Here is a 19,002-nt window from a genome sequence, read left to right as displayed (position 1 = left end):
CTGCAGATGGTAATCAAGGCAAAAGGAAAGATAAAAGAAGTAATTGTGCAAGTGTGACATTGCCTTTGAAAATGTGAGAAGGCAATCAAAGTCATGGGTGGACACTGTAATAACAAAAGATAAAGAAATATTGAAGGGTTGAAAGATGCTGGATCCAATAATTTTATGCAGCATGGGAGACTTTTAGCTTTCATTTTACTGAAGGGTGAGGAGGACTACAGTACTGATGAAGATACAAATGCCAGGAAAAGGATAATGGATCAGCATATGAAAGGAAAGTTCCAAAAGCTACAAGATCTTTGTAAGACATTCAACCTTGTCTAAGTACACTACAAACCAACAAGAGGGAACAACATAACAGATCTTTTCCTCACACATGATATGACTGTTTTCAGATATCCATTCATTTTAAAAGTAATTGTCTATTTGTACAGGACAGGGAGAGAGATTCACACTTACGAGGCCCAATCTCTTGAATACTTATCATACAATTTCTTAAATGTATGTACACTGTCTGAATTAACCATGTCCTCAGTCATTTCATTCCTTTCATAAACCAATTTTATACTATAAAAGTTCTTTACATCATACATATTAAGTCTGGTGCTTAAGTTCTTGTAAAGCCCTCTGGTTGCTAAATAAGGCAGTGTGGAGTAGGATGGAAGTGTTGGAAATTAAATGTTTGAGGACAATTTGTAGTGTGAGGAGGTTTGATCAATTACATAATGAAAGGGTAAGAGACATGTGTATTATAAAAAGAGTGTGGTTGAGAAAGCATAGAAGGGTATGCTGAAATGGTCAGGACATATGGAGAGAATGAGTGAGAAAAGGTTGACAAAGATGGTATATGTGTCAAAAGTGGAGAGAACAACGAGAAAGGAGAAGCCAAACTGGAAATGGAAGGATAGAACGGAAAACATTTTGAGCAATCAGGGGCTGAACATGCAAGAGGGTGTATGGTAAGCATAGGATAGGGTGAAATGGAATGATGTGGTATACCAGAATCGATGCGCTATAAATAGACTGAACCAGAGCATGTGAAGCATCCAGATTAAACCATGGAAAGTTCTGAGGGACCTGATTGTGGATAGGGAGCTATGGTTTCAGTGCACTACATATCACAAATAGATAATGGATGTAAGCAGATCTAGCCTCCCTTTGTCTGTTCCTGGCACTGCCTCACTACTGCAGGAAATGGCAATCAAGTATGAAATATATTATCTATATCAATTACATTTCATCACTGTCTCCTATATTACTGAGGTAGCACCAGGAAACACACAAAGAAAGACCCATCCACTCACATACATGTACTTATAAACACACACAGACACAAACACACACATACACATGTATCCTCCACTCCATTCTACTTTTCCAAAAGAAGGACCAGAGAATGCAGCTAAGTGAAGATTTTTCCTTCAAAGGCTCTAGAATGCAGCCAAGTAAAGACTTTTCCTTCAAAGGCTCTAGAATGCAGCCAAGTGAAGATTTTTTCCTTCAAAGGCTCAGTCATTTGTTCCTTATGCTACCTCACTACTGTGACAAATGTTGAATACGTATAAAATATACATGTCTACTCATTTATATATTCATTATCCTTAGTCGCTGTTTCCGGCATTAGTTAGGTAGCTCAAGGAGGCAGACGAAAGAATGGCCCAACCCACCCAAATACACATGTATATACATAAATGCCAAGACATGCATATATCTATCTATTTATGAAAAAATATGTTTGTGGGAACATATTGAGGAAACATATGTTTGAGGAAATGAACCTGGATGATTTGGCTCTGAGTGAAACGAAGCTCAAAGGTAAAGGGGAAGAGTGGTTTGGGAATGTCTTGGGAGTAAAGTCAGGGGTTAGTGAGAGGACAAGAGCAAGGGAAGGAGTAGCACTACTCCTGAAACAGGAGTGGTGGGAATATGTGATAGAGTGTAAGAAAGTAAACTCTAGATTGATATGGGTAAAACTGAAAGTGGATGGAGAGAGATGGGTGATTATTGGCGCATATGCACCTGGGCATGAGAAGAAAGATCATGAGAGGCAAGTGTTTTGGGAGCAGCTGAGTGAGTATGTTAGTAGTTTTGATGCACGAGACTGGGTTATAGTGATGGGTGATTTGAATGCAAAGGTGGCAGTTGAGGGAATAATTGGTGTACATGGGATGTTCAGTGTTGTAAATGGAAATGGTGAAGAGCTTGTAGATTTATGTGCTGAAAAAGGACTGGTGATTGGGAATACCTGGTTTAAAAAGAGAGATATACATAAGTATACGTATGTAAGTAGGAGAAATGGCCAGAGAGTGTTATTGAATTACATGTTAATTGATAGGTGCTTGAAAGAGAGACTTTTGGATGTCAATGTGCTGAGAGGTGCAACTGGAGGGATGTCTGATCATTATCTTGTGGAGGCGAAGGTGAAGATTTGTAGAGGTTTTCAGAAAAGGAGAATGATGGGGTGAAGAGAGTGGTGAGAGTAAGTAAGCTTGGGAAGGAGACGTGTGGGGAAGTAGTAAAGAATGGAAAAAGGTGAGAACAAAGGACGTAAGGGGAGTGGGGGAGGAATGGGATGTATTTAGGGAAGCAGTGATGGCTTGTGCAAAAGATGCTTGTGCCATGAGAAGCATGAGAGGTGGGCAGATTAGAAAGGGTAGTGAGTGGTGGGATGAAGAAGTAAGATTATTAGTGAAAGGGAAGAGAGAGGCATTTGGATGATTTTTGCAGGGAAATAATGCAAATGACTATGAGATGTATAAAAGAAAGAGGCAGGAGGTCAAGAGAAAGGTGCAAGTGGCAAAAAAGAGGGCTAATGAGAGTTGGAGTAAGGGAGTATCATTAAATTTTTGGGAGAATAAAAAGATGTTTTGGAAGGAGGTAAATAAAGTGCGTAAGACAAGGGAACAAATGGGAACATCAGTGAAGGAGGATAATGGGGAGGTGATAACATGTAGTTGTGAAGTGAGAAGGAGATGGAGTGAGAATTTTGAAGGTTTATTGAATGCGTTAGATGATAGAGTGGCAGATATAGGGTGTTTTGGTTGAGGTGGTGTGCAAAGTGAGAGGGTTAGGGAAAATGATTTGGTAAACAGAGAAGAGGTAGAAAAACCTTTGTGGAAGATGAAAGCCGGTAAAGCAGTGGGTTTGAATGGTATGGCAGTGGAATATATCAAAAAATAGGGGTGACTGTATTGTTGACTGGTTGGTAAGGTTATTTAATGTATGTATGACTCTTGATGAGGTGCCTGAGGATTGGAGGAATGCTTGCATAGTGCCATTGTACAAAGGCAAAGGGGATAAAAGTGAGTGATCAAATTACGGAGGTATAAGTTTGTTGAGTATTCCTGGGAAATTATATGGGAGGGTATTGATTAAGAGGGTGAAGGCATGTACAGAGCATCAGATTGGGGAAGAGCAGTGTGGTTTCAGAAGTGGTAGAGGATGTGTGGATCAGGTGTTTGCTTTGATGAATGTATGTCAGAAATACCTAGAAAAGCAAATGGATTTGTTTGTAGCATTTATGGATCTGGAGAAAGCATATGATAGAGTTGATAGAGATGCTCTGTGGAAGGTATTAAGCATATATGGTGTGGGAGGCAAGTTGTTAGAAGCAGTGAAAAGTTCTTATCGAGGATGTAAGGCATGTGTACGTGTAGGAAGAGAGGAAAGTGATTGGTTCTCAGCGTATGTTGGTTTGCTGCAGGGGTGTGTGATGTCTCCATGGTTGTTTAATTTGTTTATGGATGGGGTTGTTAGGGAGGTGAATGCAAGAGTTTTGGAAAGAGGGGCAAGTATGCAGTCTGTTGTGGATGAGAGCTTGGGAAGTTAGCCAGTTCTTGTTCACTGATGATACAGCGCTGGTGGCTGATTTGGGTGAGAAACTGCAAAAGCTGGTGACTGAGTTTGGTAAAGTGTGTGAAAGAAGACTGTTAAGAATAAATGTGAATAAGAGCAAGGTTATTAGGTACAGTAGGGTTGAGGGACAAGTCGATTGGGAGGTAAGTTGGAATGGAGAAAAACTGGAGGAGGTGAGGTGTTTTAGATATCTAGGAATGGATTTGGCAGCGGATGGAACCATGGAAGTGGAAGTGAATCAGAGGGTGGGGGAGGGGGCAAAAGTTCTTGGAGCATTGAAGAATGTGTGGAAGTCGAGAACGTTATCTTGGAAAGCAAAAATGGGTATGTTTGAAGGAATAGTGGTTCCAACAATGATATATGGTCCTAAGGCGTGGGCCATAGATAGAGTTGTGTGGAGGAGGGTGGATGTGCTGGAAAAGAGATGTTTGAGGACAATATGTGGTGTGAGGTGGTTTGATTGAGTAAGTAATGTAAGGGTAAGAGAGATGTGTGGTAATAAAAAGAGTGTGGCTGAGAGAGCAGAAGAGGGTGAGGAAAGATTGACAAATAGTATATATGTGTCAGAGGTGGAGGGAACGAGGTGAAGTGGGAGACCAAACTGGAGGTGGAAAGATGGAGTGAAAAAGATTTTGAGTGATCGGGACCTGAACATGCAGGAGGGTGAAAGGCGTGCAAGGAATAGAGTGAATTGGAACGATGTGGTGTACCGGGGTTGACGTGCTGTCAATGGATTGAACTAGGGCATGTGAAGCATCTGGGGTAAACCATGGAAAGTTTTGAGGGGCCTGGATGTGGAAAGGGAGCTGTGGTTTCGGTGCATTATACATGACAGCTAGAGACTGAGTGTGAACGAATGTGGCCTTTGTTGTCTTTTCCTAGCGCTACCTCGTGCACATGCGGGGAGGGGGTTGTTACTTTATGTGTGGTGGGATGGCAACGGGAATGAATAAGGGCAGACAGTATGAATTATGTACATGTGTATATATGTATATGTCTGGCTGGAAATCCTCCCCTCTCATTATTTTTTTTTTTTTTTTTTTCCCCAAAAGAAGGAACAGAGAAGGGGGCCAGGTGAGGATATTCCCTCAAAGGCCCAGTTCTCTGTTCTTAACGCTACCTCGCTAACGCGGGAAATTGCGAATAGTTTGAAAGAAAAAGAAAAGTGTATATATATGCATATGTTGAGATGTATAGGTATGTATATGTACGTGTGTGGACATGTATGCATATACATGTGTATGTGGGTGGGTTAGGCCATTCTTTCATCTGTTTCCTTGCGCTACCTCGCTAACGTGGGAGACAGCGACAATGTATAACAAATAAATAAATATAATTCTTTGTGTATGTAATAACTGATGATTCAATGATATTTCTCGTGGTAATAGAGTTAGAGTTAATAACTGAGATGGCATTACTCCAGTCAAAACAATGATCACAGTTTTTAACGTAATTAAACAGGGCATTTGATTCTTGTCCCCTTCTTATACTATATTCATGTTGCTAAAGTCTTACAGAAAGATCCTTACCAGTCTGACCAATAAACAACTTATCACAATTTCTACATGGCACTTTATAGATGCACCCACGAGAATTTTCTGGTGAATTCCTGATTAAGATATTCTTTAAGTTTTATTGTTGCTGAAGGCAACATTTACATTAAAGGATTTAAGCATCATGGGAAGTAAAGTAAAATTATCATTAAAAGGGAGAACTAAAAGATTCTTGGTGTCAATAGGAGGTTTGGGCTCAACTCTACAAAATGATTTCGCTATCTTAAGGGATTTAGCAATTAAGGATCTAGGGTACTTTAATCTGATGCTCTGTACATGCCTTCACCATCTCAATCAATTACCTCCCATATAATTTCCCTGGAATACTCAACAAACTTATGCCTGGATGTGGATAGGGAGCTGTAGTTTCAGTGCATTAAACATGACAGTTAGAGACCAAGTGTGAACGAATGTGGCTTTTATTGTCTGTTTTCCTGGCGCTACCATGCTGAAGCAGGGGGTAGCGATGCTGTTTCCCATGGGGTGGGTTAGCGACAGGAAAGGATGAAAGCAAGTAAGTATGAATATGTACATGAGTATGTATGCATATGTCTGTGTATGTGTATGTATATGTATGTATATGTGTATGTTGATATGTATATGTATGTACACTGTATATATGTATATGTTGATATGTATATGAATGTATATGTGCGTGTAAGGGCATTTAAGTATATAAATGTGTGTGAGTGGATGGGCCATTCTTCGTATGTTTCCTGGAGCTACATCGCTGATGCGGGAAACACCTACCAATCATAAATAAATAAAAAAAGTACAGTGTTATTACTATTATCATTATACTTGATCACCATATCCCTTGTCAGCAAAGTAAAGCCAGGAAACAGATGAAGAAAGACCCATTGACTCGTATACACACATATATACATACCCATACATATACATACACACAGACATATACATAAATACACATGAACAAATTAATACTTGCTTGCCTTCATCCATGGATGTAAGTGAATGAGGCTTTTTTGTCTGTTCCTAATGCTAGAAAAAGTAACAGGAAAAAGGCTAAAGGACAAATTTGCCCACTTTCGAAGAAAGAACAGCTAGGTGTGACCTTTAACATTTTCAAAACAAGCTGATAATGCAAACAGTGAAGTGGTTGAGGATGTGTGGATCAGGTTTTTGCCTTGAAGAATGTATGTGAAAAATACTTAGAAAAGAAAAGCAAATGAATTTGTATATAGCATTTATGGATCTGGAGAAGGCATATGATAGAGTTGATAGAGATGCTCTGTGGAAGCCATTAAGAATATATGGTGTGGGAGGCAAGTTGTTAGAAGCAGTGAAAAGTTTTCATCAAGGATGTAAGGCATGTGTACTTGTAGGAAGAGAGGAAAGTGATTGATTCTCAGTGAATGTTGGTTTGCGGCAAGGGTGCGTCATGTCTCCATGGTTGTTTAATTTGTTTATGGATGGGGTTGTTAGGGAGGTGAATGCAGGAGTTTTGGAAAGAGAGGGAAGCATGCAGTCTGTTGTGGATGAGAGAGCTTGGGAAGTGAGTCAGTTGTTGTTCGCTGATGATACAGTGCTAGTGGCTGATTCAGGTGAGAAACTGCAGAAGCTGGTGACTGAGTTTGGTAGAATGTATGAAAGAAGAAAGCTGAGGGTAAATGTGAATAAGAGCAAGGTTATTAGGTACAGTAGGGTTGAGGGACAAGTCAATTGGGAGGTAAGTTTGAATGGAGAATAACTGGAGGAAGTGAAGTGTTCTAGATGTCTGGGAGTGGATTTGGCAGTGGCTGGAACCATGGAAGCGGAAGTGAATCATAGGATGGGGGAGGGGGCGAAAGTTCTGGGAGCGTTGAAAAATGTGTGGAAGTCGAGAACGTTAGCTTGGAAAGCAAAAATGGGTATGTTTGAAGAAATAGTGGTTCCAACAATGTTATATGGTTGCCAGGCACGGGATATGGATAGAGTTGTGCGGAGGAGGGTGGACATGCTGGAAATGAGATCTTTGAGATGTGGTGTGAGGTGGTTTGATTGAGTAAGTAATGAAAGGGTAAGAGAGATGTATGGTGATAGAAAGAGTGTGGTTGAGGGAGCAAAAGAGGTTGTTTTGAAATGGTTTGGTCACATGGAGAGAATGAGTGAGGAAAGATTGACAAAGAGGATATATGTGTCAGAGGTGGAGGGAACAAGGAGAAGTGGGAGACCAAATTGGAGGTGGAATGATGCAGTGAAAAAGATTTTGAGTGATCAGGGCCTGAACATGCAGGAAGGTGAAAGGCGTGAAAGGAATAGAGTGAATTGGAACGATGTGGTATACCGGGGTTGACATGCTGTCAATGAAATGAACCAGGGCATGTGAAGCGTCTGGGGTAAACCATGGAAAGTTTTGTGGGGCCTGGATGTGGAAAGGGAGCTGTGGTTTCGGTGCATTATACATGACAGCTAGAGTCTGAGTCTGAACGAATGTGACCTTTGTTGTCTTTTCCTAGTGCTACCTCGCGCACAAGCGGGGGGAGGGGGTTGTTATTTCATGTGTGGTGGGGTGGCGAGGGGAATGAATAAGGGCAAATAATATGAATTATGTACATGTGTATATATGTATATGTCTGTATGTGTATATATATGTATCGTTGAGATACATATATGTGCGTATGTGGACATCTATGTATATACATGTGTATGTGGATGAGTTGGGCCATTCTTTCGTCTGTTTCCTTACGCTACCTCGCTAACATGGGAGACAGCGACAAAGTATAATAAAATATAAATAAATACTGTTAATACAGACAGCATACAAAAATCTAAGAAGCTGTACGATTGTAAAGAATGAAAACTCTGCCTGTACATCATAAATAAGTAGAGATGAGTAGATGATCATTTACATACAATTTCATAGAGATATGTCAAAAAGACATTAACTAGATACCAAAAGTTCTTGACCCATACAAGACTCATGGTTCTGATGAAATTTCTTCATATGTGCTCAAAATGTGAGCACCTACACTGGAGAGACCTCTTGAAATACTGGTCATGATGTTGAAGGAGAAAGGTAATTGGGAAGTAGAATACGAGAAACATTATACTCCCTCTTGTGCATAGTCTGCAAGGTACTAAAGAGATGTATAATCATACTGCAAATCTATGAACTACTGAGGAGGAATTACCCAAGTGAGGGGGGGAAACAGTGTTAGGGAAAGAACGTTTTAGGTTATGAAACTCTTAGATCTCTAGCTGAAAGTGAGCTCTGTCGAAGACAAAAGGAAAGACTGGGATGATTGTAAGCATCTGTACTGCCAGAAAAAATTTGACACTGTACAGCACTGAAGGAAGATTAAGAAGCTAGATGACACTTGTCAGAGGAGCCTTCTCCAAGTATGTGGACCATACTCTTCCTGATCTATTTGAATGATTGCCAGAAGGCATGGACCCTAACTGATGATGCTTTCAGAAAATACTCAGGTCATGAGGGAAGTGAAAGGCAAGCAAGATTGCATCAAATTACAAGGGGACCTTGACAGACTACAAAGCTGGTCTAATATATGGTTGACAAAATGCAACCAATGCAGCCAGAGTAAATGTTCAGTAATGAGGATGGGACAAAGAAAAAGAAGGCCTCAATACAATCATCATCCACCAGTAAATAATTATACTTTTGGATTATGTGTGAAAGGGGACTTGGGAGTTTAAATTATCTTTAACCTGTCAACAGGGCCCACCATTATGAGAATAGTACTAGAGACAAACTGTTTGCTGGCAACTATTAAAATAGCTTTCAGGTAAATCTATTCTTATCAATCGTAATTAGGGCGTCTTTCATTGAAAGAGTTCTTGTGTTACCCAATATCTCTTTTGAGAAGCTCCTGCAGGGAAATATGCACACCTTAATAAAGATAACTTTTATGACAAAACTGCACTCCCAATGATACAACCTTGACTTTTCCCTTCCAGTGAAACCTTAAGCAGGCATAGTCTGCAAACACCCTTTCAAAAAGGTAATATCTAGCTAGCTGTTAAATTCCTACATAAGGTCAAATTTAGAGTATGCTAAGTCTGTTAACTGTATGGAAAGAATCACAAAGAGCAAATCCCGAGGGGGAAAACAAAGACAATTCAAGAATTAAGAGAGCCCAGTCACAGGGAAAGGCTAGAAGCCTTAAATTTGCCTACCTTGAAGAAAATAAGACTTAAAAGGGGACCTGACCAACCTTAAAGATGTCAACTTAGACTGATGATGCAGACAGAGCAGTACTTCAAAAGATGCAGGGACAGGTTAACTGGAGGACATAACATAATACTGTGCACAAACTTTGTTAAAAAGATGTAAAGAAGTACTTTTATGACATTAGAAGTGGATAAATTGAATAATTTGAAAGAGGAAGTAGTAAATGTGGGCAGCATATGTTAGTTTTTGAGAGGTTGTATGATAGCACAAAATGGTCAAGATATGGGAACCTATGAGCATAAATCTCTGTTCCTGTACCATACAAATAGGCAAGAGCACACACACACACAAACACAAAGCAAGTCCTTGATGCTGAAAATAATGAGCTTATAATAATACCTTTGGGTTAATAAAAAAAAATCCTTAGCAGATAATGAAAGGGACAGAAGACAGATGTAAATTATTTGTTTATTCATGGCAACTCACACAGTACATAAAATGCCATTGCAATGGTTTAATCCCTAATGGTAATCAAATGTTATAGTACACCAGTTTTTGTGAGGAAAATTGGTAATGTGGTGGTAGTGAGTGAGCGGTGGTACCTGGCAGCAGCCTGGATTAGTTCGGATTCTTCGATGGCTGCCACGTTACACTGGTCCAGGACCGCGTCATCATGCGAAGGTAGGGGGGCTGGAGGGGGCCGCTTGTGGAAGGGGGCATGACCAGTCATGGAGCTGCCCCCCCGTTGACGCCCGCCTCCCCCACCTCCTCTCTCTCCCCGGCCCTTACTGCTGCTACACCCTTTACTATTGACCCGACCCCTTCTGCACCTGCAACGGCCAGTTCCACAAACACTAAAAACTGGGGCTTGCACACCAACCTTTGTTATCAGGTATATCCAGTCTTGAGACAAGGAGAAACCTACGATACTGACAAAAAATAAGTCCCCACATAAAGCACCCACATTTCTATGGTAAATATGAATATATAAGCTAAAGAAATATCTTGTTTAAAAAGAACAAATGGGAAATTTATATCACAGTTAGTAAATAATGATATAAAATATAAAAATGTGGGTGTTCATTTAAGAAAGCGTTCTACAAAAACAATTAGAGCAAGCCAATGTACATCCATTTATCCTTTGCTTTTACGCTGCATTCACTTAAAGCAAGTTTTCATCACTGTGGGAACCTAGGCAGCATATGTAAATTCTTAATATCAAAGAAATTCTATAGCATCCAAAAATGCCATTCCTGCCTGAATTCATACCTTGAGAATCTTTCATACGTTTAATTCTTGGGTCAATTAACCTTTATCTCTGCATCAAAAAAAATCAATGAACTTAAAATTTTAGTATAACTATTACAACACTTTTATTGTTGGAAAGATTTAAACTGCTATAAAAAAAATAACATCACTGCTTCAATATAACTACAGATTAGTTAAGTGGACCTTCTAGTTTTTCTTTCATACTTTCTAGTGAAGAAACAAAAACAAACAAAAAGGTAATAACAAAAATGGGGAGAATCATTAAAAGATGAAAAGCTTCATCTGGCACAATCAATCCAGATCCACAGAAACAATGACATTTGTCTTCATATCTTGCCCTGCTGACACTCCTCATTATGGAGTGCAAAAACTATTCCAGAATAAAATAATGGAAGATTCAGGAGGTATAAAAATTTGACTGGTCTAAGAATTGGTCAAAATACAATCAAAAGAGCTTATTTGATAAAAAGACTCAATACTTGGGCCTAATGCAATGGAGGTCTGATCTGACATAGGCATTACATCTGGATATCTTCTGAGCTGATCAGAACTTGAAACCCTTACATATTTCTGAATTTTGCCTGACAATCATGTCTTTACCAATAGAAAGACATGCATGATTAATTGCAAGAAACAGGTTATATAAAAAGTTATTTGTTTCAATCATAAACCTTCAAAGAAGATACCCTTATAATTAAAGTTCATCTTCAATAATCTTTCCAATAATTCCTCTTGTAACTGACAAAGAATTAGTTTTAGCTGGAAAACAAAACTTAGTATACATTAGGGTATGTACACAACTGTACATACTGAAATATATCATGATAACATTCTAATGCTTCAATGAAAGGTCAAGTAACAAATAATGAGGAAATAAGTCTACCAGAATACTAACAATAAAAAAAAATTCTGAAAAGAGATGAATATTGACTTTCAAAGACACATGGAAACTTCAAGAAACACTACAACAGCACATATTTTCTAACCTCCTGCAATATAAACCAGTTCATAACTCTGAAAAGAATGAACTGAACCCAAGAGCTTATCAATCTACTTTCAGTAAAAGCTTTTCACTGAGTTATGCCCTCACTAGCATCAATACAACTATAGTGACGAACAATTCTACATGTCAAACTTCCTTTAAAACTAAACAAAGATTATTCCAATCATTGTTATTCAAATAATAACCAAATATTGGTTTACATTACTAGGAATTTTGCTAGATGACAAAGACATAGTCAACTCACTGATAACTACTAGTGCAACATCAAGATAAAAAAAATCTTCTCTATTAGTGATTACAAACTAAGAAGATACTCTATCACACTCCAGTAAAACTGATGCAACACCTTTTTCAAAACAAAAAACATATCCTGCTCTGTAGAAATTCATTTCATTCCTCACAGACACACATATACTACCATGGACACTATGAATATCATTATTATTATATCATTATTTTGCTTTGTCGCTGTCTCCCACGTTTGCGAGGTAGCGCAAGGAAACAGACGAAAGAAATGGTCCAATCCACCCCCATACACATGTATATACATACATGTCCACACACGCAAATATACATACCTATACATCTCAATGTACACATATATATAAACACACAGACATATACATATATACACATGTACAGAATTCATACTGTCTGCCTTTATTTATTTCCATCGCCACCTCGCCACACATGGAATAACATCCCCCTCCCCCCTCATGTGTGCGAGGTAGCGCTAGGAAAAGACAACAAAGGCCCCATTCGTTCACACTCAGTCTCTAGCTGTCATGTAATGATGTCCGAAAACACAGCTCCCTTTCCACATCCAGGCCCCACACAACTTTCCATGGTTTACCCCGGACGCTTCACATGCCCTGCTTCAATCCATTGACAGCACGTCGACCCCGGTATACCACATCGATCCAATTCACTCTATTCCTTGCCTGCCTTTCACCCTCCTGCACGTTCAGGCCCCGATCACTCAAAATCTTTTTCACTCCAATTTGGTCTCCCACTTCTCCTCGTTCCCTCCACCTCCGACACATATATCCTCTTGGTCAATCTTTCCTCACTCATTCTCTCCATGTGACCAAACCATTTCAAAACACCCTCTTCTGCTCTCTCAACCACACTCTTTTTATTTCCACACATCTCTCTTACCCTTACATTACTTACTCGATCAAACCACCTCACACCACATCTTGTCCTCAAACATCTCATTTCCAGCAAATCCACTCTCCTGCGCACAACTCTATCCATAGCCCACACCTCGCAACCATACAACATTGTTGGAACCACTATTCCTTCAAACATACCCATTTTTGCTTTCCGAGATAATGTTCTCAACTTCCACACATTTTTCAAGGCTCCCAGGATTTTCGACCCCTCCCCCATCCTATGATTCACTTCCCCTTCCATGGTTCCATCCGCTGCCAGATCCACTCCCAGATATCTAAAACACTTTACTTCCTCCAGTTTTTCTCCATTCAAACTTACCTCCCAATTGACTTGACCCTCAACCCTACTGTACCTAATAACCTTGCTCTTATTCACATTTACTCTTAACTTTCTTCTTTCACACACTTTACCAAACTCAGTCACCAGCTTCTGCAGTTTCTCACATGAATCAGCCACCAGCGCTGTATCATCAGCGAACAACAACTGACTCACTTCCCAAGCTCTCTCATCCACAAAAGACTGCATACTTGCCCCTCTTTCCAAAACTCTTACATTCACCTTCCTAACGACCCCATCCATAAACAAATTAAACAACCATGGAGACATCACACACCCCTGCTGCAAATCTACATTCATTGAGAACCAATCACTTTCCTCTCTTCCTACACGTACACATGCCTTACATCCTCGATAAAAACTTTTCACTGCTTCTAACAACTTGCCTCCCACACCATATATTATTAATACCTTCCACAGAGCATCTCTATCAACTTTATCATATGCCTTCTCCAGATCCATAAATGCTACATACAAATCCATTTGCTTTTCTAAGTATTTCTCACATACATTCTTCAAAGCAAACACATGATCCACACATCCTCTACCACTTCTGAAACCACACTGCTCTTCCCCAATCTGATGCTCTGTACATGCCTTCACCCTCTCAATCAATACCCTCCCATATAATTTACCGGGAATACTCAACAAACTTATACCTCTGTAATTTGAGCACTCACTCTTATCCCCTTTGCCTTTGTACAATGGAACTATGCAAGCATTCCGCCAATCCTCAGGCACCTCACCATGAATCATGCATACATTAAATATCCTTACCAACCAGTCAACAATACAGTCACCCCCCTTTTTTAATAAATTCCACTGCAATACCATCCAAACCTGCTGCCTTGCCGGCTTTCATCTTCCGCAAAGCTTTTACTACCTCTTCTCTGTTTACCAAATCATTTTCCCTAACCCTCTCACTTTGAACACCACCTCGACCAAAACACCCTATATCTGCCACTCTATCATCAACACATTCAACAAACCTTCAAAATACTCCATCTCCTTCTCACATCACCACATCATCACCATCTATATGCAATATAAAAACCGGAAAATCCAATCATGTAGTAACCAGGTTTGATTATGTGATAGATAAGGAAGCTAACACTGCAGAGGTGATGCAAGAACTAAAGAGGATATATAATCATGAAAACTTCAAAGACCTCAACAATTTCTTTGGTATCATATACTGGGAAAATGGAGTATGGTATCCAAGAGCCGGGGTATTGTGGTAAGAAGTTCAGCGAAATTTAAAAAAGAATAAGCAAGAACATGAATAACTTAAGCCTCAATACGGTGGATTGTTAAAAAGATGGAAGAATGGTTTCAAAAAGACGTCAAAAGGGAAAGAACATTTCAGATGTGCAGTGGCAAAGATGTACACGATACTCCAACCAGCCAGCTTTTCCTTTGTATTAGAGAGCAAGGAACAAGTATTACAAAATAAATAAGGAAGAACAGAAAAACATTGAAAAGGATATCATGAAAAAGACAGGTAAAATGTGAACATTTTCCATAAATTCACTAACAATAAACAGTCCAAAGAGCAGCTAATTAGGTTTAAGAATTCAAAGAGAAGAATTGTGGAGGACAATGTAAGGATGTGTGTATAGAACTGAATAAAGGAGGAACTATAGAGGATGATGTAAAGATATACGAGGATCTGAATTACATATTCATAAGTGTTTTCACAGTGGAAGACAATATAGATCATCAGTAAACTGGAGGAATATTGAGCTTGGGAAAACTGAGATACTTAGAAAACATTAAAATACTAAAAGGTCTTGAACCCTTAATGGCTCACAGACCTGATGAAATTTCACCATCTCTGCTGAAGATATGTGTAGATACATAAGACAAACCACCTCAAACATTATACAAGAAAGGAAGCAGGCAAAGGGAGTGCAAAAAGGCAACAGTCATACCCACCTACATGAAGAAGGACCAGAAAAAGGCACGAAATTACAGACCAGTCTAAATAATGAGAGTAGTCTGGATAATATCATGAGAGCAAATGAATGACTTTCTGCAAAAGAGTAATTACCTACGTAAGGGACAACATAGTTCTAAGGAAAGGAGGGCACGTGTAACAAACCTCTTGGATTTCCAAGAGAGTAAGCTCTGTTTTTAAGGTTAGGTGGACTATTTGAACCTGGACTGTCAGATAGCATTGAACAATGTATGGGATTGGAGGCTAATTACAAAGCTGGATCACCATGGAGTAAGGAGGGGAAAACTCCTTTGATGGGCAAATTACCTATCTGGATGGGAACAAAGATCACACATCAGAGTAACCATCTCAAATTGGTTGGGGGCATCAGTAGAGTGCCACACGATTCTGTTCTGGGACCATTAATCTTGTTCATCTACGTAAATTATTTATCCAATGGTATGGACTCCTAACTGAATGTGTTTGCATAAGATGGAAAGGTCACAAGGGAACTGAAAAGAACGGAGCATTGCAACATCTCAAAAGAGAGCCTAAAAAACACCAAAGCTGGTATTTCACATGAATGATGAACTTTAACCCAAGGACATGTAAAGTAATGAGGATTGGTCATAGGGAAAGAAAAGCCCAAAATTCATAGGAAAAGAAGACCTCACAAAGTTTATCATTTTGCAAGATACACAATGCACTAATCTCCGAGTGACAATGACTTGGAAGTTACTCTCTACCAAATCTATTGCCAGAGTCTCACCTTATTAGAATATTCAAGGAGTCCAACTCCCTGGTAACAAATATCAGAACAGAATTCAAGTGCAAACTGTACACATTATACATAAGGCCAAAACTAGATTATGTCTTACAAGTTTTGTTAACACAACTAAAGAAGCACAAGGAGCTAAAAAAGATGGTCCTGAGAACAGGAACAAAGATGGCACTAGGGTAAGGAGAACCTGGTTACAAGAAAAGGTGAGGGGATTTAAATTTGCCCAGCCTAGAAAAGGAAAGAGTGGAGGGTGACCTGATGACACCCTTTAATGAAAAAAGAATTCTATAACATAAACTGTGAACATCCTCGATAAAAACTTTTCACTGCTTCTAACAACTTGCCTCCCACACCATATATTTTTAATACCTTCCACAAAGCATCTCTATCAACTCTATCATATGCCTTCTCCAGGTCCATAAATGCTACATACAAATCCATTTGCTTTTCTAAGTATTTCTCACATACATTCCTCAAAGCCTGATCCACCTGATCCACACATCCTCTACCACTTCTGAAACCACACTGCTCTTCCCCAATCTGATGTTCTGTACATGCCTTCACCCTCTCAATCAATACCCTCCCATATAATTTACCAGGAATGCTCAACAAACTTATACCTCTGTAATTTGAGCACTCACTCTTATCCCCTTTGCCTTTGTACAATGGCACTATGCACGCATTCCACCAATCCTCAGGCACCTCACCATGAGTCATTCATACATTAAATAACCTTACCAACCAGTCAATAATACAGTCACCCCCTTTTTTAATAAATTCCACTGCAATACCATCCAAACCTGCTGTTTTTATCGAGGATGTAAGGCATGTGTACGTGTAGGAAGAGAGGAAAGTGATTGGTTCTCAGTGAATGTAGGTTTGCGGCAGGGGTGTGTGATGTCTCCATGGTTCTTTAATTTGTTTATGGATGGGGTTGTTAGGGAGGTGAATGCAAGAGTTTTGGAAAGAGGGGCAAGTATGAAGTCTGTTGGGGATGAGAGAGCTTGGGAAGTGAGTCAGTTGTTGTTCGCTGATGATAACAGCACTGGTGGCTGATTCATGTGAGAAACTGCAGAAGCTGGTGACTGAGTTTAGTAAAGTGTGTGAAAGAAGAAAGTTAAGAGTAAATGTGAATAAGAGCAAGGTTATTAGGTACAGTAGGGTTGAGGGTCAAGTCAATTGGGAGGTAAGTTTGAATGGAGAAAAACTGGAGGAAGTAAAGTGTTTTAGATATCTGGGAGTGGATCTGGCAGCGGATGGAACCATGGAAGTGCAAGTGGATCATAGGGTAGGGGAGGGGGCGAAAATCCTGGGAGCCTTGAAGAATGTGTGAAAGTCGAGAACATTATCTCGGAAAGCAAAATGGGTATGTTTGAAGGAATAGTGGTTCCAACAATGTTGTATGGTTGCGAGGCGTGGGCTATGGATAGAGTTGTGCACAGGAGGATGGATGTGCTGGAAATGAGATGTTTGAGGACAATGTGTGGTGTGAGGTGGTTTGATCGAGTAAGTAACGTAAGGGTAAGAGAGATGTGTGGAAATAAAAAGAGCGTGGTTGAGAGAGCAGAAGAGGGTGTTTTGAAATGGTTTGGGAACATGGAGAGAATGAATGAGGAAAGATTGACAAAGAGGATATATGTGTTGGAGGTGGAGGGAACGAGGAGAAGTGGGAGACCAAACTGGAGGTGGAAAGATGGAGTAAAAAAGATTTTGTGTGATCGGGGCCTGAACATGCAGGAGGGTGAAAGGAGGGCAAAGAATAGAGTGAATTGGATCGATGTGGTATACCGGGGTTGACGTGCTGTTAGTGGATTGAATCAGGGCATGTGAAGCGTCTGGGGTAAACCATGGAAAGCTGTGTAGGTATGTATATTTGCGTGTGTGGACGTATGTATATACATGTGTATGGGGGTGGGTTGGGCCATTTCTTTCGTCTGTTTCCTTGCGCTACCTCACAAACGCGGGAGACAGCGACTAAGCAAAAAAAAAAAAAAAAAAAAAAAAAAAAAAAAAAAAAAAAACCCCAACTGAACAGTTCTTTGAGACATGTAAGGAGAGAGAAACCATAGAGGCTGTAACATGAAATTATGCAGGAAACTTGTGAAGAAAGATGAAGTACTTTTACAGTTTATGAATGGTAGATGAGTGAATTAAAATGACTGAAGACATGGTTAATGCAGTGGATTGCAAGAGATGTGTCATCATTAATACTTGTGCAACAGGCCATGAGAAGAAAGATCACAAGAGGCAAGTGTCTTGGGAGCAGCAGAGCGAGTGTGTTGGCAGTAGAGGGTTTAATTGGAGGATATGGGGTATTCAGTAATATGAATGGAAAGGGTGAACAACCTGTGGAGCTTTTTTTTTTTTTTTTTTTTTTTTTTTGCCGGTCTCCCGCGTTTGCGAGGTAGCGCAAGGAAACAGACGAAAGAAATGGCCCAACCCACCCCCATACACATGTATATACATACGTCCACACACGCAAATATACATACCTACACAGCTTTCCATGGTTTACCCCAGACGCTTCACATGCCTTGATTCAATCCACTGACAGCACATCAACCTCGGTATACCACATCGCTCCAATTCACTCTATTCCTTGCCCTCCTTTCACCCTCCTGCATGCTCAGGCCCCGATCACACAAAATCTTTTTCACTCCATCTTTCCACCTCCGATTTGGTCTCCCTCTTCTCCTCGTTCCCTCCACCTCCGACACATATATTCTCTTGGTCAATCTTTCCTCACTCATTCTCTCCATGTGCCCGAACCATTTCAAAACACCCTCTTCTGCTCTCCCAACCACGCTCTTTTTATTTCCACACATCTCTCTTACCCTTACGTTACTCACTCGATCAAACCACCTCACACCACACATTGTCCTCAAACATCTCATTTCCAGCAAATCCATCCTCCTGCGCACAACTCTATCCATAGCCCACGCCTCGCAACCATACAACATT

The 19,002-nt window shown here is 40.0% G+C and overlaps 1 protein-coding gene across 3 annotated transcripts in view; it reads right to left on the bottom strand.

Moving 5' to 3' along the window:
* skd (mediator complex subunit skuld) overlaps positions 1 to 19,002 on the bottom strand; it is a 722,241-nt gene that overhangs the window by 395,584 nt on the left and 307,655 nt on the right. For 2 of the 3 annotated variants that reach the window (XM_071664981.1, XM_071664979.1), the window contains one exon: positions 10,143 to 10,370. The exons of the other annotated variant lie outside the window; for it this stretch is intronic. In XM_071664981.1, the coding sequence (XP_071521082.1) occupies positions 10,143 to 10,370 (228 nt within the window). The remainder of the gene's footprint in view (positions 1 to 10,142; positions 10,371 to 19,002) is intronic. 3 annotated transcript variants of the gene reach the window in all.

This window comes from Panulirus ornatus, chromosome 9, assembly GCF_036320965.1.
Source record: "Panulirus ornatus isolate Po-2019 chromosome 9, ASM3632096v1, whole genome shotgun sequence".
In the NCBI taxonomy this organism is placed as follows: domain Eukaryota; kingdom Metazoa; phylum Arthropoda; class Malacostraca; order Decapoda; family Palinuridae; genus Panulirus; species Panulirus ornatus.
This window is presented reverse-complemented; position numbering and strand designations above follow the sequence as displayed.